Source organism: Pseudochaenichthys georgianus, chromosome 10 (assembly GCF_902827115.2).
Source record: "Pseudochaenichthys georgianus chromosome 10, fPseGeo1.2, whole genome shotgun sequence".
In the NCBI taxonomy this organism is placed as follows: domain Eukaryota; kingdom Metazoa; phylum Chordata; class Actinopteri; order Perciformes; family Channichthyidae; genus Pseudochaenichthys; species Pseudochaenichthys georgianus.
The window spans coordinates 20,553,190-20,580,322 of NC_047512.1; the positions used below are offsets into that span (position 1 = coordinate 20,553,190).

Sequence of the window (27,133 nt, forward strand, 5' to 3'; positions counted from 1 at the left end):
TGTGCTCTGAAGCGAGAAGAGGTGTTTGAATGACGCATGCGTCGTGGCGCAAACTACTTATAGGGGGTGATTTCCCCTGACGCTGACGTCAAGATCACCAGCCAATCAGGATTGGCGTAATGAGATTGATGCTTCTGTTTGCTCCGCGGTGAGGCGCATCCCATAGTGAGACATCGAACGGAGTGTTATGAATGAGAACCCCTGCTGTAGTGTAAACTTTCCTAATTCCTTGTATTTGTGCTTTTTGAAAGGCTAAATACCCCACCCCACACACTTCATTTGTACCGCTATACTGTAGAACTCACACTACTTTATCAAGTAGAACAATCCTAGCCAAGCTGTATTTGGAACACTGCTGTTGTTGGAAGGTGTTTGATGCCTGTCCACAGTTTAATTCATAGATGGAAGTTTCATCAACAAACCCCCCCTCACATCTGCTTTTCTTCAGGGCCTCAGTGTGACTGGCTGGTATCACACATAATAGTATCCAAAAAGAAAAAATCACAACTTAAACTTTAAAAGATTGAAGACAAGAGACTCACATAGAGAATAAAGACAGACTGACACCGTGGAACAGGCAAATTAAAAAAAGTTGATTTAGTATCAAAACACTCCTAATTACTCCTCTTGTGGAGTTGTATTCCCTGCTTAATAAGATTTCTCTCACAACTTGCCTAAAGACACACCAAAACAGCCTCCTTTTACATCTCTCTCTTTTACCGCCTCCGTATGTGTCCCGCTGCCTGTCACACTAAAATGCACACACTCATAAACAGGCCCGCCATAAGACACACACATCGGATTTCAACTTTTTTCCTTCTCCCTCTTTTGTTTCTCTATCAAACACACACACACACACACACACACACACACACACACACACACACACACACACACACACACACACACACACACACACACACACACACACACACGCACGCACGCAGGCTGGCAAGCATCTCTCGGGAGCAACATTCATTCACATAAATGTGAGATGAGGAAGGCCCTCCCCTGCTGTCGCCATGGTGACTGTTCCTTTGGAGCAACAGATAGAAAGTTAAACTAATTTCAATATTTGAAGACGTTTTGACAAAAGTTGCCTGACTGTCGGACTACCTGTGTGTCTGCAGGAGAAGAGAGGAAAGCAGAGAGGAGGGAGGTTTTTAATATCTTGCTAATGACTGAAGGGCAGAAGAAGTGAGAAAGCGCAGAAGGCAGGGAGCAGCCTTTCACAAAGTTTACATTTACATTTGACCAATGTGAGAATATTGCTGCACATTAAACAAAGAAGAGAAAAAATATGAGGGGGGAAATAATTAAAACAACTCAAATATAAATCTTAGGAATAGATTGACAGAAATAGCTAAAAGCTCTTCAGATGAAAGATTAGAAGGGCTTGAGATAGGGAGGGGAAATGAAATGGGAATAGAGAGAGAGAGAGAGAGAGAGAGAGAGAGAGAGAGAGAGAGAGAGAGAGAGAGAGAGAGAGAGAGGGGGGAGGGGGATTTGGGTCGGTTGGTGATTGGGTTTGGACTGCTCCTGCAGAGCCGGGTGACTCACCATTCCCCCACACACACAGATGCAGTGTGTGTGTGCATGTGTGTGTGAGTCTGTGTGAAGCGTTCATGCTGCATGCAGCCTATTGGGAGATGTCAATCTTAATAACAGATAATAACACACTGTCCACCTCTGTCTCCAGATGCACAGTCCCTGCTGATTCACTGCCTGTTGTACAATGACATTACAGTATAACACACATACACACACACAAGTTTAAAATGAAATAATCTCATGCTTACATTGTAAAAGAAGTCTCCCATTATCCAGTGCATCCAGTATCTCATTCATCTCACTTACAGGTTATTGCATAATACAAAAATGTCCAGTACCTAGGAGCACATTAATGTTAATCATAAATTAATCAATGTTTCTGATCTCCAAGAATGAGTTTTACATTTTGTATAATTGCACTCCCTCCCCGAGAGGCCTCTCAAACACATTTAGGTGAATGAAATAAGCCGAAAACAAGGTGAGCAAAAACAAATGATGGTGCAAAACAGCGCCGGCTGCCCATACATCAGCATTATCCAGAGGGGAGGAAGACCTTCTGTTTCCAAATGGAATAGTTCATCTGGAAAAACAGATATCTCTTTATTTTCGTAAATCATGGATCTTTTTTTGCTCTATAAGAACATAGTTGACTTTGTTGGTGCTGTAAAGAGAGTTAACTTTAAGTAAAGCTGCTAACACATAAAACAAATGTTGAATTATTATTATACTTTGGATCTGCCAAAGCTACCAGATGAACAGTGGGTATAAATAGCCAGCGGAGTGGTGAGTGTATAATTTTAATTGTGTGTCAGCGTTGGTCCCTGCCAGTGTCTGGTTTAATGGAACATTAATGTTGCCTGGAACCAAGCCCTCCATCATTATCTACTCTCACTTTTTTTTTTTTTTTGCGAACATAAAAATGTAAATTGGGTGAGCACTCATACGGGTAGGAAGGAGAGCTGAGAGACAGAATGATTTGATTTAAAAGATAATTTGGATAGATGGTAATAGAGACCAGATAATTTCCGCCCTTTTTGTTTTGTTTCATTTTTCAAAGCCACAGGAAATCAACTTTATCTTTTAAGAGAGGCTTCAGATAAGAGACAAGACATTATTTAAGGAGGGAAGGCTCAAAATAACAGCTTTTCAAGGCAAGGCAACCAAAACCCCCTCCCTCAGCTCTCCTGATTGCATGACAGGCTGCTGGATGTGTGTGATGTGAATAGTGAGTGAGGAAACGGTATTGTTGATATCAGCTTTTGGTCGCTGCTAGTTTCTCAGCAATGTCGCGGGCCATTTTTAAGACCAACAAAAAGAAGAACTACTATTAACACTTGTGAATTTGTTCCTGTTTCCACAAGCCTCCAGTGTTGAATGTCACTGTAATGTGCATGCCTCTGCATCCATTTTAACATGATGAGGTGGTTTCTTAACAACTTTCATTCTAGTTAGGGAAAAAAATGATAACAATATCAGTTTAAAACACTTGTTGGAGCAGTTAATTGAATGCCTTGTTGTACTTATTTATATATATTTGTTGGTATATCTTGCTCTGGAAAACTGGCTCATGTACTTACTTTCAGCAAAGTGGGGGTTCAGGGATAATAGGGATGCGGATGAGTGCCGTTCATCTTGGTGTCGGGAGTTTGAGTGTTGAGTTGTTTCAGTATACATGACCCTCATAATAAGACAATGATTGGGAACATAACGTTTCAAGGCTTTTGAGTCTGATGGTAAAGTCTAAATCAGCGGTTCCCAAGCTGTGGGCCGTGGCCCCTTAGTGGGCGAGTGGACCGCCAAATAACTTGCAAAACATTATGATTTGTGTGGAAACATTTAATTATTAAGATTCTTTTTTTAATTTGAACCTCTTTTCCTTTCTCTTTCTTGATCCTCTTTAGCAAAGGTCATTACCAGTGGTTGGGAACCACTGGTCTAAATAGTTACTGAGTTATAGTAGCAAGTTCACCTTTTGTATGTTCAACATTCAGCAAATGTTCAAAGCTCTGTGTACAACCTCATGTATCCAAAGTGGGCATAATATCTTGCTACTTTAATACTTTCATATTATCAGGTGAGCAGATTTTCAAAATGAAGAACATGGAGATGTTCTTTTCATGGAAGAGTATGTGTGAAATTCACAGAAAAATGGTTACACATGGTACGTACAGACCGTTAATCATGCCACTCAGGGACGCACAGAGAATACTGTCTGCAGGTAAAGCAAGGCCAGCGTGATGCAGGGAGTCAAGTGTTTCTAAAGAGCAACAAGAATGAATCAGTTGTTCTATGCTAAATCTGGTGTGAGCAAAAGGCAGCTAATGGGTTTTCATTATCTAAGTAATTACATACTGTGTGTGCGTAGTTGAATGATTTGTCTAGAAAGCAATGCATTTTTCAAGTACATGTGTATAAAGGCACCACCTATTTTTGGATGCTCTGCAGCTGACACACAAACAGTTCTAGTCTAAAAGGTTAAAGAGTGTGTTTGGCTTAATGCCTGAAAGGTTAAAGCTGAAGTACAAAGAAGAACTTCATGTGTTTTTGTAAGGAGGTGAGAGTCTGTACCTAGAGTGTGTTTTGTCTTTTTTGCATCTGAGGTTGTATTTCTCGCTGCGCCTTCACCCAGCTCTCTGCCTGCCAATGCTGTTTCTCTTTGAAAGAAGTTAAGTTAAAAGACACACACCAACTCAGACCAGGAGCCTATAGATGTTCGCTCCCCACAGCCTCCTTCCATCTCCACCCAGGCGGCTTCTTCCTCCCTACTGAGCCGACCCGCTGTCATTTCAGGCCCATGCCTTCCACTCATGGAATATTTAAAGGCAGACATGGACCTGAATGTCAATGTTGACAGGTCTTCCAGCTTTATGCAGTTTCACCTTGGGTCAGTGTCAGGCTGAGCAGTGACTTTACTGTCCTCCTCCAGGGAGAGAACACTTCATTTTCTGAGTTTTATTCTCATATGTAATTGTCAGGAGGAAAAGAAAAAACACATGTGAATGTGTGCAACATGTTTAATGTCTTATGAATGAGTTTCATGGGTTGAAATCTTTCTCCATTCATCTTTTACCCCCAAAAAGGACTTTTCACAATTGACATTAAGGTTTACATGGATAAATTAAGTGAAATACCAACATGTTTTGTTTTTCCATTAACAGCGGTGACATTCTAGTTCAACATGCTTAATGAACTAACGTCTTTAAACCAAATGGTCTCTTACATGCTGAAGTCGAGTCATTTCCTATCTTTTCAGATTTCGAGTCAACCATGTCTCTGTGTTTGTGTGTAAGAGGGATAAAAGGGATAATGTGTTCAAATTGGACATGACTCATCAGCTATTCCATCAGTGCTACCCCATAAACTGCACCACAATAAAAGGCTTTTCGTGTTTGTGTATGTTCATCTGTCTGACTGAGAGAGCAATTAACCGCTAACACGTGGGCTTTTATGTGTATTTATTCACTGTCATGTTCTAAGTTGTTTCTGCCACATCTTTCTCTCTCTTACGTTGCAGGGTGGAGGAGAGTTTTAAGACTCTTTTCTGGTCGATTTTCGGGCTGTCTGAAGTGATCTCAGTGGTGCTGAAGTACGATCACAAGTTCATAGAGAACATCGGCTACGTGCTGTACGGAGTCTACAATGTGACGATGGTGGTCGTCCTTCTCAACATGCTCATTGCTATGATCAACAACTCCTACCAGGAGATAGAGGTACATAAATAAGATGGTTAGTCAATTCGGAAAGGGTATGATGTTGTCAACAAGTCAATACGAATCATTCTATGATCACCTCTGAGCCTGCAGGAGAATTAGAGAGTGAGTTGAAATACCACCATCCTTACAGAATCAATACACTGAAAACCAAAAAAGGCACAGAATACAAAATAAAAGCTGGAGCCACACTGGGAGGTAGTCACACAAAAACTGATTCATCTAACAACTAGAAGTAATAAATAGGTAACTTTTTCTACAATCTGGTGTGTTTCTGTAAGTCTTCAAAAGCCCTGCTCATTTCTAATACTGTCTCTGTCTCTGCAGGAGGATGCTGACGTGGAGTGGAAGTTTGCCCGAGCAAAGTTGTGGATCTCCTACTTTGACGAGGGCCGAACGCTGCCCGCTCCCTTCAACCTGGTCCCCAGCCCAAAGTCTTTCTACTACATGGTCCTTCGCATCAAGTCCTGCCTGATACACCTCTGCAAGGCCAACAGCCGTCGCCATAACAACGAGCTGGAGATGGGCATGCTCAACTCCCAGGCTAAGGTCAGTCCACAGTTTGATTCCTCGTCTCATGACGGATTGCAGAAAGAAACCCAATAATATGTTGAATACATTATATGACAGGGAACAACATTTTACTTTTTAATTCTTGCCTTCCATTCAGTAAATGACATTGTCAGCAGGAAAATTGTATTATGTATTATTATGTATTTAAGTGACAGTTTACACAGAATAAGCAAGTTATAATCAGCACACTGACATACTGATTACCAGGAGGGATATTCCTCTGAGGGATATTCCTTTGCAGGATCTTTCCGAGTTTAATGTTATCATTTTTCTGATGATTCAGTTAAAGAACTGCTGTAATTAGAAAAGGGGCAAAGGATAAGACCCAGGAAATAAATGACATTCCCACTGCATGCAACTTTCATGTTCACACGTCCTACAGTAACTCTCAAGGATGGTCCATCGAAATAAAATTCCTTTAATTAAAAGAAAGTATTGCGTGAAGAAAATAGCATAGGCCATTTAGCACAGAATCAATCTTGGCACTGGCCTTGTCCGCAGGCATTTCCTCTGTCTGATTCCCCGGCTCGCTCCATCGCCTCGGCTGAGCTATTAGCCAGGCCATTGGCTCTGCCTGCGTCTCCTCAAAAGCCTGGGCTGGTTTCGTATGGAGACAAGAAGGGTTACACCCCACTGCCTCTGGGAGCTCCTGAAGTTCTATGCAGCTCTGACAATTAAACTGCAGAGCCAAGCAGGTGCAGCGAGCAATCAATACATAAGCTCACAGTGCAGCGAAGAGAATGTCAAGAGAGATCTGGAGAAGACAGCATGGTCTTTCTAAATCAGTAATTATTTCCTCCTAGTGTTTCGGTCCATGTTTATTCATCATGTGGGATACCCACTGTTTGTGAAGATTAATACATCTAATTAAAGCTAATATGAAAGCTAATTTTCTTAGTTTCTAAGCAGCATATGTTAAAAAATAATAAGTCATGGTTTGTGAAATAGAAAGAGGATCTGACTCAGCCTGTGGTTATATAGTTTTTAATTAACATTGGTATGTTGGTTTGATAATAAATAAGTAGTTCACGTTTGTTCAATTCATATTACTGTGTGTGTGTGTGTGTGTGTGTGTGTGTGTGTGTGTGTGTGTGTGTGTGTGTGTGTGTGTGTGTGTGTGTGTGTGTGTGTGTGTGTGTGTGTGTGTGTGTGTGTGTGTGTGTGTGTGTGTGTGTGTGTGTGTGTGTGTGTGTGTGTGTGTGTCAGAAACCAGTAAGTATGCACGTACCTGTGTGTCTTTGCTTGTACGCAATAGTGGCATGCTCAAGCAGTTTAGTGAGTGTGTCTTTCATGCCTTTACTGTAGTTAATATCTTGCCAAAATCAAATTGATAGAATGTCAGTTGAATGGAGGCAGTAGTTTATTGAGAGTGACTACATTTATTCTTTGTGCCGCACAAAGACATTTAAGCTTGTAGATTGGGCTTTGGTGAACTTGTGCATGAATGATGTGTTGCTAAAATGTATATTAAGTTGAAACAGTACTTGCCATCTGGTTGTGTGGTATAATAAACCGTGACTAGATAAAACTGTTAATTTGAATCCCTCTTTGTCGTAAATAGTTTGTACTCGCAGAATGTGCTCTCTGTTCATTTTGTTCTTTCAGAGGGCACAAGATGAGTTTCCCTGCAAAATGAGAAATATGAGTAAATAAAGCAAATAATAGGGTCTGTCCTTTAGGTGACTCCATTCACCTCTTCCCTCCCTGACTCTCTGGACCCCCGCAGTTTTCCTACAGAGCAAACAGGGCCACAGATATCGCCCTCACCCTCCACACTGCCCTCTCCCATTTAGACCAGAGGAACACATATGTGAGAATGCTGTTCATTGATTACAGTTCAGCTTTCAACACCATTGTGCCCTCCAAGCTCGTCACCAAGCTCAGGGACCTCGGTTTCAGAAGCGCCCTCTGTGATTGGATCCTGGACTTCCTCTCGGGCAGACCCCAAGTAGTGCGGGTGGGAAACATCACATCCTCCACCCTGATCTTCAACACCGGAGCCCCTCAGAGCTGTGTGCTCAGCCCTCTCCTCTACTCCCTGTTCACACACGACTGCATGGCCACTGACGGCGAAAAGATGGTGCTCAGAGAGGAAGTCAGAACCCGGATATCTTGATGCCAGGATAACAACCTCTATCTCAACCTGTAGAAGTTTCAGAGTATCCTGACCGATGACATCACGGCCTGGTGTGGCAGTTGCACCGCCCTCAAACGTAAGACTCTACAGATGGTGGTAAAAACAGCACAGCACATCACCAGGACGGAGCTGCCATCAACCTCTACACCCAGCAGCTCAGAAAGAAGGCACGCAGGATTACAAAAGACCCCCATCACCCAAGCAACAAATTGTTCTGTCTGCTGCTGTCTGCTGCTGTCTGCTGCCGTCTGGCAGGCGGTATCGCAGCATCGGGACAAAGCCCACCAGAGTCAGGGACAGTTTCATCCCACAGGCCATCAGATTCCTGAGCTTGCACTATTTTTATTGGGGGTTTTTTTGTTTGTTTTTTATGTCTTGTATATATTTATATTGCATCGTTGAGAAACCTGTGACCCAAGTTTTTTATTACACAATGTCACTGTAGTTGTGTATATGACATTACACCTTTGAAATCTTATAAATGACAAATATTCCACATTACTGATTCTCTGCACATAGTGTGGGTTGATAGAGATGGTATAGCATACACTTCAGTCAAATGTAAGAATAAATCTGTTTTTGATTAAGTTCAAACACATTTAATGTTTTTTATATATACCGTATGTCGTATATTCATAATTTTAAACAATTATGTTGCTTTAATATTTAGAATTATCTAATTAGTGTTAGCTTAAACTGTAAAGCTTTCATATAATCCAGCTATTAAGTTGACATAGCGTCATGCCTCAGCAGCTTTGGAGCATTTTTAGTCGCAGCTGGTTGCGTGCGACCACACTTAAGTTAAAACTCATTTTGACACTGCAGCGCTGAAGTGACACACAAGCTACAAAGCAAGGTCATGGACGTGAAAGGCATTTAGACATGAATGAGTTAACAGAGTTTTACCCTGTCAAGTGATTTTCTTTGAAGACATCTGTGAGCAGTAGGCACAAACACTCGTGGCGTCTTTTCACTGTAGTTTTGTTTTGGCAATGTGTTGCCTTTTCTGATACGCTTTTCAAATGCTTTCATTGTAAAACATAATTCAACCCTGAAATGTGACATTGAGACTAGACTTGTGTCTGTATCTCCCCTTTGCAACAGGATGAACCCCTCAGGACCTATCCCCGCCCCGGAGAAGAGTTCATCTCCAGAAAATCTGGAAAACACCCGACCAGATATGAGGTAAAATAGGGATGGAAGTATATGTGGAGCAAAGTTTGGGAGAAAGGAAGTCCGGAAGTCTGAGTAATTAACCAGGAGAATAGAAAAATGAAAGGATAAAAGGATGACAGGAGGAAAGATGAAGCAAGAACATTTGATTGTTGGAAGAGGTTAGGAGAAACTCAGATTGAAGACAGAGGTAAGGATAAGTGAGAGAGTTAGGGAGTTAAGCTAGAGACTAAAGGGAGGAAATCATATTATAAGAGTAGACAAACCACATCAACTGAAAGGAAGGAAACAAATGATAAAGAGTGAAGGAGAGGCAAAAAGAAACAGAGAGCAACGTAGCAAGGCTGAAAAAGCCTCTAATGAGCTATTTGAGGGAGATGGAAAGCAAGCACTCCAAGTATCACACTGAGGAGGGAAGTCATGCTCTCCTCCTGAGGGTGCCCTTCACCTTTTCCCTCAGGGAAATCTAACTTCCTTCACTGGTCCACTGTTCCTCTTTTTTCAACATCCATCAGACAATTAAGATCACACACACGCCAAGCATCCTGATGCCACTTTATCAGACGTTTGTATTTGTAGTGAAATGTACAGACTTATATCCTAGTGCCTACATGTGGAGATGGACTGCTTGAGGAACTACAGATTTTGGCTACAGATCAATACTCCACATTTCACAGTCTCCAACAAAGAGCTGTTCTCTACCACTGTCTGCATGACTTTTTGAGTGTGTACTTAGGCATGTTTCTTCATCATCCCATCACCTACTCTCTATATATGATGTTCTCTTTTCCTCTCCTCTGCTTAGAATATCATGAAGCGCCTGATTAAGCGCTTTGTGCTGAAGGCTCAAGTGGACAGAGAGAACGACGAAGTGAATGAAGGTAAAATGTGCTCTTCATTAAGGCCCTTTCACATTGTGTCATTATTTGCTGAGGGCATGTGTGCGCTTCAGACGTGAGGGACAAGTGTCAAAGTCAACTTTATTGTCAATCTTTCAATTTGTGTGTACAGACAGAGAGATTGAAATACCGTTGCCTACAATCCCGAATACAATAACAAAGTTATATAAAAATATGTTTTTGTTATTTTATTCGGTGGTGGTAGGGGTTTGTGTGTGTGTGAGGTCTATTGTACATCATTGTATTCTGTGTAGTGTATGTCTGCATATGCTCACACGTGGAAACAACAGCACAGTTCTATGTTTTTTTCAACTTGCGTTCAGGTCTGTATTTGCTCACACTGTTGTGTCCGTGTGTGTGACTGTGTTGTAGGCGAGCTGAAGGAGATCAAACAAGACATTTCCAGCCTCCGTTATGAGCTCCTGGAGGAGAAGTCCGACGCCGCCGGAGAGCTGGCTCTGCTCATCCAACAACTTGGCGACAAGTTTGGCCAGAACACCATGAGACACTGACAGGTCTCGCGGGAAGGAGAAAGAGAGGCAAGGAGGGGGGGAGATGTGAAAACAGGGGCAGAGAGCAAGGTCGACGAAGGTATTTTAAGAACACGACAGGGAATAAGAGGAGGAAAAGCATAAGAGATAAATAGAAAACGGGCATGATGAGAAATGTTGCCAACTGAAAGCAATAGGCAAGCATTTTGTATATGCAACGACTAATTAGGGAGGAATGTGAAAAAGAAGATGGATGCAACTGCGAGTGAGCATTAGGTGAAAGGGTCAAAGGTGAAGTAAACTCGGTCAGAGGTGGGATGTGTTGACGGTTACATTCTAATTAAAAACAGCAACTACAGGAAGTGAGAGAGGAGGAGAAGACAGAGGCATGCAGGGTGGGGGGGATAGAGGGAAGTGAATAAGGAGGAAAACACAAGCACTATGAGATATAAAGAAGCACCACAGGGCAGAAGACTGAGGCAGCGCCCCATCCACTGCCAAGAGATATCAGCACATCACTGACTCTGAGGGAGGAGAAGGGGTGAGAGAGGGAGAGAGCTGGAGGGTGAGTGGGTACAAGACAAGAAAGCAGGATCTGGAGAAGTGCCACTCTCAATTGTTCTCAGCAGACAGGCTGGCTTTGCTTCTTTGTCTTCACTTTGCCCGGACCAGCATAGTGACGCCTGTCGAGGAACTGTACTTCGCTTTAATCAGCAGGCTATCTAATTAATGCATTTCCATCCACGATGCACAACCTTTGATCAGGAGTCCCATGATTCAGGAAAAAGCGGTGAAACAATGTAGCATTTATGCACTCATGTGAAAGTCATTAAAGCTCCCTCTAAAATGCAGGCAGTGAGCTTTGTATGTCACACAGTGTGTTGTGAACACATCTATATCTATACAATATTCAGAGTATTGCAGCTCTATGTGAACTGTCGCCCAATAAATGTTATGTTAGTAAAATAGGACTTTGTAGGGTTACAAAAAAATAAAGGTTGGGATTAGAATTACTCCAGACAACATGTATTTGACATTATTTACTTCAAATACAATCTGAGTTAGAACTGTATGTTTTATTCACCTGGTTAATGAAATGTTTAATATTATAACAGTAAAGTATACACGTGTGGGTACTTAATGAACAGCAAATACAGACAGTTTATACAGATGTGTATTTTCCACATGATAACTCTCCTACACGGTAGCATGAACAACTTAAAGCCAATATCAATGTTAAACAGGAACTAGAAATCTGTTTTTGTTGTGCCTTTGCAGGACAAAGTGTCTCTATTTTCTAAAAATGGTAACCAAAAAGCAACATGACTTTGACGTTTTGTGTGTCCAGCTTTAAAAAGCATGAGTGACTACTACACAACTCCATCTGATTTCTTTAGGCCAACCAGACGTCTGTGAGATGAGGAAATGTGGCAGATCTAGAGCGATGGGATTTAAGACTTTTGAAACAGCAGTGCAATCATTTGGCTATAAAACAAAAACAGGGATTGTGCTGCAGAAGCTGTGTGGAGTCATGTTATGGTCTTGTTTTTCTTTGGGAGACTTATTTGACATGCCCCTTCACTAGCTGGCTTAGATACTAATTCACCAGTTATTTGATTTATGTGAGGATCTGAAGTTGAACTGTTGCTTTAACTAAAATTTGACTTACAGTAGAGGAAATGTGTTCCCAATAATAATAACCAGATTGATACAATTCTGCCCATTATAACTTGTATTGTGAAGTGGAATACACAGGAGGGTGATTTGACAACACAAATATGATATCAAACCATTATTTACACGTTGATCCCCAATCTTGAACAGACTCAGGATTCGGCCACTTGAAGGAGATTCTCTCATGTTATTGTATTTCTACTAAGAATGCTTCAGTCATCTCTAAAATCTAGTTTCTTAATTGATGGCATGCTATTTTCTCCTGTCTACTTCTGGCAAACAGCAACATTGAATGTTGTTCATTAAAATGGTCATGACTAAGGCAGTTTTAGTATTTCTACATTGGATCAAAAGAGCATACATTGGTTCCTCCAGGGGTTCATCTGGGGATTCAGATAAACTATATTACTTTTCCTTTACACCCCTTTAAGAAAACAATTGGATGAAATATTATAAAGCTATGAGATAAGGATCATACGAACACATTTAGAGGACTTGCAATTCAACCTTGCAGGACTGAGATGAGTTATTGACATAACAAATGTATCTATATTTGAATGCTTACAGGTAGTTTTTAAATGTCCTAAGGTTAAAAGCCAAAGCTCACATGTAGGTGCAGTTTCCCCCACACATTTCTTTGCACCGTAAATGTTTATCGATAATTTAATCTAAGGATTTTATCTTAATTGAACCGTTGACTTTTTAGAAATATGAGGTATTCAACCTTATGTGACTATTTAGTTTCAGGTACACACATGTTGTTTAGAGTCAAGTATGCATTTAAGTAAGTAGTGTGATCTGTGTCTTATTTATTTGTACTGTATGTGTCAGAGACTGAAAGAGCAGCTAACTATTTTCTGTGTGCAGAACCAGGCTACGAGATAAAAGCCTCAGAGTAGGTTTTATTATTCACACTGCTTTAAAAACAAAGTTACCCGAAATACTGTATTTTTCACGCAACAAATATTGATTAAGCAAGATCTTGTACTGTATATTGTCATATTTTTGATCCTTGAATTAAAGATGGTACGCTCTAAACTGGTGGTTTGGATCTCTCTTGTGTGTTTGTGCTGATAAATGGAGAGAGTGGTGTTTAATGAGTCCAAATATTCAGTGTTTGTCCCCATCAGTAGTCCTCAGCCGATGACCGGCGCTGGAGCAAATCCAAAGGTGTGGCGGCAGTGTTCGTTCTGCACTCTGACCACGGTATGCACACACACACAAAAATGTCGACGTTCCGAAAAAATCAAACAAACAATATTTGGGCAGCCGGGATGACCCAAACTGCACCCACCGTACACTTGCAAACTGTGAACCACAGGTGCTAACTGCACTCATACTGACAAACAGAACGTTTATATTGCAATATAGTTTTAAGAGTTTTCTTTCTACGTGTAGTTACAGGCCTGTCTCTGTTTTACAGCCATATACACTGCTGAGCTCTTACACAAACACACCCTGAATGCACATAAACCAACAAACCACTTAAAAAATTATAGTTTTCTAACAAGGAAATGGTCTTGGATAATGCAGGGACACCAACGATATAACAACAGGAAGCATTTGGGTTTGAAGAGTTGTTTATTTTTTTAAAGCATAAACCCCCATCCAGAAGCCAGTACATGTCAAGCTTATTTGTTTTACCTGATTTTAGATACATTGTCTCAGTGGGATTTACAGGTCCACAGTAGCACTGTTTCTCCACACTGTGCCACAAAATCCAAAGATCCAAAACAACTGTGGGAAATATTGCAGAACTTTAGAAGAGTTTAAAAAAAGAAGAGCCTCAAAAACTTCAGGATAAAATAGCAGTCATTTGCGTTTGACCAATCAGGGCTCAGTGCTGAATCCACTGAATTACATACTGGCTCTAAGACATTACCAGGGCAAAAGCTAAGGATCAGTAACACAAATATAAAATAGGTTATTTTAAAAGTAAAGGTTGTGAGCTTTCTTTACAAACCGGCTCAACAATGGAGTAGCTAGGCTAGGCTAGCAGGTACACTTGTTAAACATAACAAACCCAGACTAAAGTGCAAACCCATTCATCAATTCAAGGAACTCCTACTTCAGAAGTCATTCCTTAAACACAAATTCTCTGCATTAAAAGCATTATACAAAGTCCTAAAAGCCAAAGAACACCTGTGTGTGTTGACCTCTCTAAAACACTCGGCGTGTCACAGACATCCTGAGAGCTGCCCTCTAAAGCAGCTCTGTAAACACTCGATCCAACATATGTCCAGATGTTTATCAAACCTCACGTACTCCATACCATTTATCCAGCTCTCTCTCTCTGCATTGTTTCAGGCTGTCACGGAAATACCTCCTTTTATTGTAGTCTGCCATAGCACATAAAGCCCTGTACATCAGTAGGCTACATGTCTCCCTTAAACTTACCTTACATGGTCATCCTTTAGGATCTATGTGACATGGGTCGACATATTTTGAGATATGTGTTATTAAAATCTTTTAACCCTTCTCTTGCGTTAGGTCATACCTCCCTTCGCATGCTATTTTCGGTCAAAATTGACCTGTGTGTTTTGCACAGTGATATCTCAAGAACCCCTTATCCAATTTTGATGGTTGACATCTCATTTGAACAATCAAAGCAAGTAGAATCAAGGGATGACAGACAGAATGACACCAGGGGTGAATTTCATATTCTTTTGGGCAAAAGTTCAAAGATAGTGCTTATTTTACATTACTGTATATTATAAAAACTTTCTCGCATTTAGCGCGAGAAAGTGAGAGGTTTGTGTTTCTCGAGGGGCACAGAGCTGCACCTGTGAGAAGGTATGATACAATGTATCATACAGCGCGAGAAAGGGAGAAGTTCCCGTAACCTGTGTGTGTGTGTGTGTGTGTGTGTGTGTGTGTGTGTGTGTGTGTGTGTGTGTGTGTGTGTGTGTGTGTGTGTGTGTGTGTGTGTGTGTGTGTGTGTGTGTGTGTGTGTGTGTGTGTGTGTGTGTGTGTGTGTGTGTGTGTGTGTGTGTGTGTGTGTGTGTGTGTGTGTGTGTGTGTGTGTGTGTGTGTGTGTGTGTGTGTGTGTTCTCACTCCCATCCCGTCACATATTGACGGACGGTCAGGGCCCCTCCCCGTTGCTATATTACGTACAGGGTACCCCTTGACCGATTTAAAAAATACAGATTTCAGTATCCTGAGGCTCTGAGCCCCATTTATTTTCCTCACAGACGGCAACATTAAAGGTCTAAAATAAAGACCTAAATGAATATTTGGGATGTTCTTGCCTTTAGATTCTCCCAATAAGTCCAAGTACAGAGGGTGACTGCTGTGAAAAAACACATTTCCACCAAAAAAACGTTAGCAACCATGAATGTGTACACATTCATGAAGTAATCTTCGTCATAACTAGTAAACTAAACATCATGTACATGTACTGTACAAATAATCAGAAATAAAAACTCAGATTACTCGCATAAAATAACATCAAAACGCATTTTAATGGCCAAATGAACCTTAAAATAGGCATTTTCCACCGAGAATAACACGAAGGTCGGCCATTGTTGTTGATCACGTGGTCTATGAAGGTCTATGGGACGCCCTGCCCGTAGAAGCCTGACGGGCAAGGGGTACCCTGTACGTAATATAGCGACGGGGAGGGGCCCTGACCGTCCGTCAATATGTGACGGGATGGGAGTGAGAACGTGTGTGTGTGTGTGTGTGTGTGTGTGTGTGTGTGTGTGTGTGTGTGTGTGTGTGTGTGTGTGTGTGTGTGTGTGTGTGTGTGTGTGTGTGTGTGTGTGTGTGTGTGTGTGTGTGTGTGTGTGTGTGTGTGTGTAAATTGTGCAAACCTTGTACTCTTCTTCTCCTTTGTGTTGACAATGGGTGAAGGAGATCTGTTTTTCCATCAGTTCGGCCTTCATCAGTGAGTCCTGCTTTCTGCAGAGCTCACGAGAAGCTTCTAATCATAAGGTTTGCACTTTGCACTTCAGTTCACGGTGAAGATTCCTCAATGGCAACCATGCACTTTGTGAATTTAGAAACATTGTTGCACTTTAAGGGAACAGTATATTAATCACAAATTCAGGCATAGGAAAAGTATCATATCTTTGCTCATTACTTTCTTCAGTGTTTTTATAATCTTTCTCACACCCTCTGTTGCCTCCACTCCTTTCTCCTTTCTATCCTTTTTGCTGCACCATACTGTACAAGAAATAAGAAATGCCCAAACACTTTTTCAATAGAAAAAAGACTGAATTAGTTTATTTTTTAGTCCCTGAAATTTGTTGCAGTCCCTGCAATTCTGTACCCCAAAATATACAGAAGTCGAGAACCTTACTGGACCATCTCCATAGCAACAAGGTTAGTCCGAGGAGGAAGACAGGCTTTTGGAAGTTCACAGGAAATTCTATTATCTGATTTCCTTCAGCGCTCTCGTGCAGACTTTCGATATGAAATCTCTCTCTCTCTCTCTCTCCTCCTCTTCATCCTCCCTCTCTCTCTCTCTCCTCCTCTCTCTCTCTCTCTCTCTCTCTCTCCTCCCTCTCGTCCTCTTCATCCTCCCTCTCTCTCCATCTGTCTCTCTGTTTCTGTCTCTGTGTGAGCGATGTGACCTCCTGCCTCTGAAAGACAGTGATTCCAGGGTTTTGGAGGAGAGATTGGACTCACCTGGAAGCCCACTCAAGAGACAAACTTACCAACAGGCACACGTATAATAAATATGCTTTCTTGCTTGTATAATAAATATGCCTTCCTGGTATATTTTTAGAAGTGTGAACACACAGTTGGTGGGCTCAAACCGTCCCACTCTGCCAGAAATCTGCACACATTATACACTCACTGAGGCGTGATTACTCACATATGCATGCGCGCTCACACACCAGACTGTGACGCTCTCATTAAACATTGGGGATTGTTTGTACAGAAACAAATAAAAGCTCACAATCACATATTAATGGATGTATTAAGACGGAGGAAGTCTTAAACTCGCAGGCTTGTCTTCTGTCTCGCTTTCACAGATGAGAAAGTGTCACTCGTCTTATTTGGCACACACTCACACACACATAAAGCCCCTATCGAAGACATCAATCACGCCCTTGAGCCGTCTCCGTCTCTCATCACAGTATCTCATTAGAAGAAAGCCCTCTGGAGAGGAGCTCATCAGGACAAACCTCTTAAACGAAGCAAAGGACAATTGTAGAGCGTGAAGCTGTCACGATCTTACAATCAGATCCATTCAAAGCATGTTCAAATTACAACCTTACTTATACCTATAAGTATACCACAAAATGTACCCCAAAAACAAGTTTTTACTTTTCTGGCGTCACAGCCTTTAAGGGGGACCTATCATGCAAAATGCACTTTTTGATGTACATAAATATGTGTCCCCGGTGTGTCAGGGAACTCACAAAGTGTCAGAAAATAAAACCCTCTCTCTTTTCCTCCCTACCCAAATCTCTAAAAACGGGGGCACAATGGAGCTGATCCAGATTTGCGTCCGATATGATATCGGAAATGTGGACCCACGGAACTATCAGAAACGGCCCTATCAGAAACGTTGCTATCAGAAACAATGCGCGACGTGTTTTGGACGTAATATGGTCTTTGTTTACATTAGCAAGCATCGCTAACTCTCAGAGCTAAACTGTACTGGAGAGAGCATGTGTAAGAAGCAGGATATAAAAAGGAACTCACCTTGTGGTAAACACACAAGAGAAAAAGCATTTCAGCTCCATACTGTTTGAGAAATAATCCTTGATGTGGTTTGGAACAGGATATGGCGTTTAATCACGGCAACATTGAGCTGAGTATCTCGTAGAATTCTGAGCAGGCATTAGTTCCCCTTCCTCTTTTTTTTTTTTCAAGCTAAGGACCCCGAACCTGCAGTTCTCTAACGGAGCGTCCACACTACAGCTCCAAAAATAGCTTGGAGCTGGGCGTGTCTGGAGCTTGGGGATTTTATTCAAGCAACACGGCCAACAACCAATCACATGAATCTCCCGCCCCCGACATACAAAGCAAAAACCCCCGGGGATTTTATGCGAGCAATATATATATAAACTCCCCAAACAGGCGAAAACCTACCAGTTTCCCCCACTGTCTCTGCCACCTCCCTCCATGCCTGGTTCCTCCGGTTTGTATCCCGGTAGGTGAAGAGGGTCTGGTCATACAAAACCGGGTGATTCGCTACGGCGATAGTTAGTTTCTCCTCCGACTTTTTTTGAAATATAGAAATGAACGGCGGGATATCTCTCCCAGCTTAGACGCGGTTTGATTGGCTAGCGCTTCAGCTGTCAGATTTTGGGAAACGGGATTTGATTGGCTGGCGCTGGCTACTCCGGCGTCCAGGCGACCAGAAGTTGAACAATGTTCAACTTCTGGTCACCTTCTGGTCGCCTGGGACGCCTGAGACGCCTCGCTCTGCTACCCACAATTCAGTTCGGCGAAAAAGCGCGGCTACGTGACGTCACCCCATTGAAAGTGAATGGGCAGCTTGGAGCAGCTTGGAGCTTTCGACGCTGTAGTGTAGACGGGCCGTAACAGGGCTGGAATAGAGGGATATGAAGGATGTCTAAAATGCATGATCTGTTTGGTATTTTGAGCAAAACACATGTTTTTTATATTTTTTTATATATCTGAGACCCATAATATATGCCTAAAAATAGCATAATAGGAGACTATGGCGGCAAATCTCTGTCATAAATCGCGAGGGCATATGAGATCCACGCGAGCACAAGTGAAGCAGCCGCGGACGTATATTATTTTCGCGAGCACTAAAACGGCACTCGCGCGAGAGCAATATTGAAGCCTGAAGGGGAGAAACATGCCTTGAGCATGTGCAGCATCTACATGAGCTCTCCTTGGTCTCCTGCGCTCTCGCGAGCAATTCCTGCTCTTCTGCTCGTGAAACTCTGGCCTGCTCTCGTGCGCGGAGAAATGTTAGGAAGTGGGCGTACCGTGTCCCAGTAACGCCAAATCTAATTGGTTACACGCCTCCTCTTTTATGATTGGCCGTTGTCTGGATTCAAACCAAGAAGTACTGTTTGTCCCTCTCCAAACGTGATGAAATATGGCTGTGGAAACGTCTCACGTAAGTTACTTTACGAATGATTGTTTTAATTAAAGGCATGGTTTTGTATTCTGTGGTTATTCCACAAGAGCCGTCGTTACTTATAAATGGATTGAGTTTTTTTAGATAATACATTTTTACATATTTTTCAAAAGTATTCAAACTATTCTATTATAAAGATAAGAACCAATTACCTTTTCGATCTTGACATATGATAATATAAAATGTAGCTTTCAAAAACTGAATTTGGAATTAATCATTTTGATTACTTTAGCAAAATATTTTATTCACAAATGTCGCTTTTTCAAAATGTCCCCAGTTTTTATTGCCTTTCTCAAATAAAGGGGAATCGAGGATTATAAACTTTTTGCAAGACTTCATCCAAAACATTGAAGATGAAGGTGATACTACTGCCCTGACATTTTATAAACTTATTTGTTCTTGAATTGTACCCCCGATTTCGACAGGCAACTCAATGACAGCTTTGTATACCCGTTTTATTCATGTTTACATGTCTCAGTTTAAACACAACTTTGCATCATGATAGTTGCGATGAAACAATGATAACTAAAACAGGACTGGCTAGTGAGGTTTTCTTCTTCAAAATATCCACATAAAAAACAATTTAAAAACAATAGCCATATTTATTGACATTGCTTAGGTGAAAATATGCATTTATTTGTATTAATTTTCAACTTGTTTTAAGAGGAAGAAAAGAGCTTCGTGGTTGAAGAGAGGGGGACCCCTGCGAAGATAACAGAGAGTGATCTTGATGGAGACTCAAGAGAGACGGAGTCTACAGGTGAACCGGCGAGAGATGAAGAGGAGATGAAGGAAAAATACAAGATCACTGTTGGTTGCTTCCTTACCCTAACCCTAACCCTGCATCCTCTTCTTCTCCATCGTGGTCAGCAGCAATTTCCCAGTCAACATCTGGCTCCTAATAACCATAACAGGTTTTGAACACTTAGGTGAAATAAATGTATGTCTTATAAACAAAGTGGAACAATGACATCAAGTAATAGTTTGTGTTATTTTACACAGTTAAAATAAGACAAACTGAATAAAATTGTCATGGAAAAAAGTAATCTTTTGACAATGTATATTACACAAAGTAAATGGTAAGTAATTACTATCTTCAATGACAATCCAATAAAGGTAACTCAGGCTTCTAACAATGAGAGGTTAATATTGAAACAAGATCAATACCTCTGGGCTCTCCGGCTGATCAATGTTTGTCTGCATCAGTCCAAGTTGCCATAACTGCTCTGGACATTGGTTCCGTTCACTGCTGAGTGGATGATGGTTCCAGCCTTCTGTAAAAATCCCCAAGTCAATCTGAAGTCGGGGAAGAATAATGTAGTGCACACAGAAGAGGTTGTCTGTTGATGAGATGTCGAGCAGACCATCCTCTTCGAGGCAGAGCAGTATCGCAGAGTACTTGTTGGTGACTATGACTCGTACATCACGCCAAAGACGCTCAATCCTATGGATGAAAATACATGGTTTAGGGAAAACCAGTTCAAGTAATCTATTTTCATGCTGGCCTAGCATAGGTTAAGTGCAAGGTGCTTGGTCTACACATCAGATAATTCCACCTCACTAATTTAGTTGCTAGATATGCTGCAATTTACCTCTGGTTATGAACACTTTTACCAGAGATGAAGCTTCCACGGTCGGTGCCGCGAACCGAAAACATGAATCTCGCTATCTGTACGTTTTCTACACCTTGGTCTCCTCTGACCCTGAAATGTACACAGTTGACCAAAGGACTGTCAAAGAAAATACTCATCCAAAAGTGTCACAGTATTGATCTAGTGTGCAAAGAGTGTGCTTTTTTTCTGTGAATTCACCTTAAAGGCACTCCATGTCTTTGTGTTGCCTCTAGGAAGAAGCCATAGGCTGTTGACGCACGGTTGTTGGTTGAAGCACCCAAGTACATTACCTGCAGAAAAGCAGAAAATATTTAAGAATAGGGCAATTACACACAATAGCTAGGCAACATTCTGTTAAACTGTGAATTAAAGAATTCCTGTTGCAATAGAAATAAGCAAACACTACTGACATACAGTATACTGACTCATAATTGTGCAACAAAAATAGGCAATGCACAAAATCTCCTTTACATCTACTTTGACTTTGCTGCTTCCTTTTTAGTCCATACACTTTCTCCATTTGGACCAAATTCCTTAAGCAAAGTCAGGACACAGCGTTGGGACCTCTTGTGGTTTTAAGTAGCTAGCAGTAAACCCGTACAAAAAATACATGTTTGTTTAATGTGTGTCTACTGAAGTAAAATGCAGTCTTACCTTTCTCGAATACCCGTCCACTCCACCAAATAAGACAATGTTGTAACTGGAAAAACCAAAGAACAAACTGTTATAGCACTCTGGAATTGAAACACTGATTCTCCAAAACTGGGACATTACAATGAGATTATTTTTGAATCACTTAGCGAAATATAAATACCACAACCGTATCAATTTGTGGTTGGTATCCACGTGCACAAGTGAGAGAGGCCCTCGCACTGAATATGTTCTCCTCACAACACAGCCCAGACTAGCCAGTCTGGAGAGGATGCCTATGGAATCCACTCGATGCATTGAGGCAGCCATTCTTGTCCATTGTACACGTAGACCAATAGATAACAACCGTCCTTTGACCATTCGGTATCCAGCAGTGGGCATGTCATTCTTGATAGATATGACCACGTTATCCAACTCCTCATCACTGATGGAGCTATAAAGTTCTGAAACGGATAAGCCAAACTCTCTCATCCTTCTAAAGATTGTACTGGAAGAAACACCAAGCACTTTTGCAATGCAAGGCACTGATAGGTTTGTCCCCAACATCTCAACCAACTGCTGCCTCTCAATTCCAAACTTAGGACGTCCTCTTAGACCAATAACTGATCCCACTGCTGTATTTGGGGCTTCTGAATCTAAATATTGCCTAAGTAGTCCAAACAGCTCTTGAAGAGCTTGGATTATTCCTTGCGGTATGTCAACATGTCTTGAAAGTGCTTGCAGGAGGTACAGCTCCTGGCGACATGCAAACTCCAGGAAATCCAGGTCAAGTGGTGCTCGAATGAGTGCAAGCTCAAACTTCGACAGGAGTCTCTCCAGGATCTGCCGTTTCAGAATATGCTGTGAAGAAAAATAAAGTACACTTTAATTAACTAAATGAATACTTGAGTAAGACTCCTTGAATATATGTGTTTGTAAACCCTAACTAAGGTGTAACAGTCCTTTTTTCAGATGGAGCTAATATTTCCTTCTGGTCAGAGTTTGTTAATTCAGTTATGACGCTATACCACAATTATCTATTCACTATTTTATTTGTATTTAATTATATTTTTAAGAAATGTGGTAAATCTTTATTGAAACAATTATGTCAAATACAGAATAAGGCACATAAACATCAATGTTCATCATAAACATTCCAAAAAATAAGCTTAGGGCATTTGAACATAAAAAAAAGTGGTCATTCAGAAATTAAAGTGCCAAGAAACTTTTTTTTTTACATTTGCATCATTTTATCCTTTTTGTTTAGTATTATTTATTTGAGAAAGGCAATAAAAACTGGGGACATTTTGAAAAAGCGACATTTGTGAATAAAATATTTTGCTAAAGTAATCAAAATGATTAATTCCAAATTCAGTTTTTGAAAGCTACATTTTATATTATCATATGTCAAGATCGAAAAGGTAATTGGTTCTTATCTTTATAATAGAATAGTTTGAATACTTTTGAAAAATATGTAAAAATGTATTATCTAAAAAAACTCAATCCATTTATAAGTAACGACGGCTCTTGTGGAATAACCACAGAATACAAAACCATGCCTTTAATTAAAACAATCATTCGTAAAGTAACTTACGTGAGACGTTTCCACAGCCATATTTCATCACGTTTGGAGAGGGACAAACAGTACTTCTTGGTTTGAATCCAGACAACGGCCAATCATAAAAGAGGAGGGGTGTAACCAATTAGATTTGGCGTTACTGGGACACGGTACGCCCACTTCCTAACCAGTGGCGACTGGTCATTAGGGGCAGGTGGGGCACAGCCCCACCTAGTGTCAGCAGAAAGTATTAAAATAATGATTACAACAAAATGCAAAAAATAAATAATAAAATATATAAAATATATTTTAAGATCATGTTTAATCATCTGATTCGTCTGTACATTGCTGTTTTAGTATGTGTTCTTCTAATTAGTGTCTACAGTGTGTGCCTATTGAGCTGTTTAGAGCCATGTGGGACAAAACCTGATCCTGCCCCTCCCTCTGACTGTCTAAGTGAACGGTGACTGCAAAAACTACACTGCGCATGCTCAGAGTATTTTCCTATTTAATTTGTGTGGCAACAAATAATGAGCATAGGGGCAAAGTGCTGCCATCCCCACCATACGTCATCTCACATAATTCAGAGCTGATTGGCTGTAAGTACCTGTGCCGCGAAAAGTGTGGTGTGTGAAGAGAAGGAGAGAGAGCTGCAGTGAGGCGTCCTAAAACCAGGAAGTAAACTGCGCATGGCTTCCCTCCACAAAAAAGCAACGAGATTTCTCCATAGGATTTTAGAAAATAGCTCAAAATAAGATCTGTGGGAAACCTGTTAGATAAATGAACGTTTTGTTCAGCCGGATAATATCCACATGTCTACCCTACTTTTATCATTTTCGAATCAAAAATCTATTGATTAGATTAGATTTATGATAGACTTTTGAAACTACAAGAAGATAAGGAGGACTTTTACAAAAAAGTAATAGAGATTTTTGTCCAGAAGGATAGGCAAATGGACTTAATCTTCAAGTCAAGGTAAGACTGCAATTTTATTGAAAATGGAATCTTACTAAGAGAGAACAATTCAATATTTAAATGATAAAATTACATTTTGTGTGGGTATCCTTCTGTTAAATTGTCTGTTTAAAAGTAATTGAAGCATCAGACAAAAAAAGCTTTTGAAAATAATATTATATTTTGATTTAATATATTTGTAAACCTGAAGAGTCAGTGCCAGTGCCTCACCAGCCATGCACCTCTCTGCAGAAGCTTATATATAGACATCTGAGTTTTTTGTGCCCCACCACTTTTGTACATATAGAAACGCCACTGTTCCTAACATTTCTCCGCGCGCGAGAGCAGGCCAGAGTTTCACGAGCAGAAGAGCAGGAATTGCTCGCGAGAGCGCAGGAGACCAAGGAGAGCTCATGTAGATGCTGCACATGCTCAAGGCATGTTTCTCCCCTTCAGGCTTCAATATTGCTCTCGCGCGAGTGCCGTTTTAGTGCTCGCGAAAATAATATACGTCCGCGGCTGCTTGACTTGTGCTCGCGTGGATCTCATATGCCCTCGCGATTTATGACAGAGATTTGCCGCCATAGGAGACCTTTAAAGAAATCACAGAACCATGGTGGTGACTCTTGAGTCCCATCATTGGTGAAATGCCAATATCTCATTTCTGGAGCAGTCAGAGGGCTGATGGAGTGGAGAAGAAAGAGGCTGGAGGGGGGGCTTTCAGAAAGAAAGAAAAAATACCTGTTGAGTGTTTATGAATTTCTCACATGCACTGGTTCAAGATGGATGGAGATTTGTTGGATTTGACATCTCCCTGACAACCCTCCAGGTGGCTCAGCCGGCGCTCGCAGCCATGAGTGAACTCGTAATTGCGCATGAAAACACACACAAGATGAATGTGTCTGGTGTGCTTGTATCTTATGGGATGTTTTTTCCTGATCATCACTTTCATCCCTGTAAAAAAACATTGCAGTTTTTGATCATAATGAAAAACATGGTTTCCCCGCGCCTTGTCTGAGGTTCAGAACACACTTTTACATACATGGCTGGTGATTCATAGAGCCTGGTTGTTGGGAGAGTCATGCTTCTTCGTCTGGTTTAATCACGCATGCAGTCATTGTTGTGTGGTTCAACCTAATCAAAGGGCCAATTTAGCCCTAAACCTCTAACGGGAATATCTCTTCCTTTACCAGTGGGATGTATTTCCTTCTGGAATTTCAGTGATCATTTGCTTCTGAATTCTCCTACAGATTGATTTTCAGTGACACTCTTTCCCCTTTTTCCAAATTGGGAACAGCTGTGTCAAAGTAAGAGGTATAAAGGGATATGTCTAAAACAAATGGAATCTTGAGAAGTCACTCCATGTTAAGGTTTGCAAAGAAAAATTTAAAGTTATAGGTCATCAGGAGAGACAATTGGTCTACCTCGAATGGTATAACAAGTATTTATCCATTCATCAGATATTTGAAAATAATCTGGAAAAATGTAAAGAAATCCCATTGTATATTTCCAAATCTTGCATCCCTCATAGATCAAGTGAAAACCCAGAGGAATTGGAAGATGATTTGATAGAGCGGGAACAAAAAAATGAACTCCAATCCCATCCCTGTATAAACTGCCGATAATCTGACAGCAGGCAAATTCTTTTTCAGGGCATGACTCAGAATATCATCATCAACACCTCCTGCATCATTACACCTTTGTGTCAAAGCGTTCATCATCTTTGACATCCAGTTGGCAGCATGTTGCTCATTGCGACAGCTCCATCCGCATTGTCATCTTCAGTGTTTCTATCATATCTGCTTTTGCATTTTTATCACAGTGTTACCGACAGCCGTGAATAATGGCTACGATGTTGTACAGGAATAGCTAAATCATTTACTGGATAGCAAACACTCTTTCATTCAGTGTGTAAGAGCGCTGTGTGAGTATGAAAGGAGAATGAGTGAGACATAGAGAGGAAGTTATGTTTATAACAACCTGAGCGCTGCTGCTCGTCATATAGAGCAACAATTCCTCTCCGTGTATTTATGTACCTACAACATAGTTTCCCTTGTATGGGCTAGCCATAACTGATGCACCACCATTCATCTTCTGACTCACTTTTCCTTTCTCTCCTTTTGTTCTGCTCCATATTCTGTTTGTTTTACCTTCACCCTCTCTCTCTCTCACCCACCCTCCCAGTTTCTGTTTGTTCCTCTGTCTTTGTTTGATCTCCTGTTAGTTTTATGTCAGTCTCAGCAATATGCTCTTCTCTGTCACTACCTGTTTGTTTCCATCTTGTTGCTGCTTTCAACATTGTACGTGTCTTCCTCCTTGTCACGTAATTTTTTTGTTCTGAATCGCAGGTGGCTGTGACCTTAGAAAACCCTGGAAACCGGATGTGGCTGAGTCATGAGGTGTTTCTGCGTTCTCCCCCTCCTCTCATCACCCAAACAGCAGAACATCAGCATGTCTTACAGGGAACACTGGTTCTGTTATTTCCCTCTTGATCCATTTCATTTCCCGTCTAACTCTCCCTCGCTTCCACACACCGCCCTCCCCCTCCATCTAATTTTTCATGTTTTGAGTGTCTAGGGCTTCTTGGGTGAGTCACATGGCTACTGGACCAGAGACCCTTTCCCCTCAGAAAAGCATCCATTTACTTGGGGCACACCCTCCCTTTCCCTCCCAAGACCTCCTTCACTGATCCTGAAACAACCTCCCCCAAATGATTCACATAAATATGCAGAAGGAAAGAAGGAAACAGCTGAGGCTCAGTTTTTCTGCTCCTCTCTTGCTGATTGTTTACCGCCCCGAAGCTCACACTTTTAATACCCCGGTGGTCCGTACAGGCTGAGTCTGCTTTGTTTGCTCTCGAGCTGAGAGGCAGGCCACTTGACCTTAACTGAGGTCTGAGCGTGATGCTTCCTGGTCTGGCTTAAGGCCGCGACACACCAACCTGAGACCAAAGAACGCGTACCGAAGGCGTCCCGACTTTTACGTCCGATACGCCGCCTGCGTTGGCTACGCCGCCCGCCTACGAACACACCGCAAAGACTTCAGTCGACGAGTGGCAATAACTGTCCTTACCAGCAGGCAGCGGTAGTGTGTATTC

At 41.4% G+C, this 27,133-nt stretch overlaps 1 protein-coding gene across 1 annotated transcript in view; it reads left to right on the top strand.

Moving 5' to 3' along the window:
• The window catches only part of trpc7b (transient receptor potential cation channel, subfamily C, member 7b), a 58,011-nt gene extending 44,834 nt beyond the window's left edge, over nucleotides 1–13,177 (top strand). Inside the window, exons 8-12 of the mRNA XM_034092127.2 lie at nucleotides 5,066–5,261; nucleotides 5,589–5,810; nucleotides 9,076–9,156; nucleotides 9,950–10,025; nucleotides 10,416–13,177. Coding sequence (XP_033948018.1) covers nucleotides 5,066–5,261; nucleotides 5,589–5,810; nucleotides 9,076–9,156; nucleotides 9,950–10,025; nucleotides 10,416–10,555 — 715 coding nt within the window. The 3' untranslated portion in view covers nucleotides 10,556–13,177. The remainder of the gene's footprint in view (nucleotides 1–5,065; nucleotides 5,262–5,588; nucleotides 5,811–9,075; nucleotides 9,157–9,949; nucleotides 10,026–10,415) is intronic.
• The last annotated feature ends 13,956 nt before the right edge of the window (nucleotides 13,178–27,133 follow it).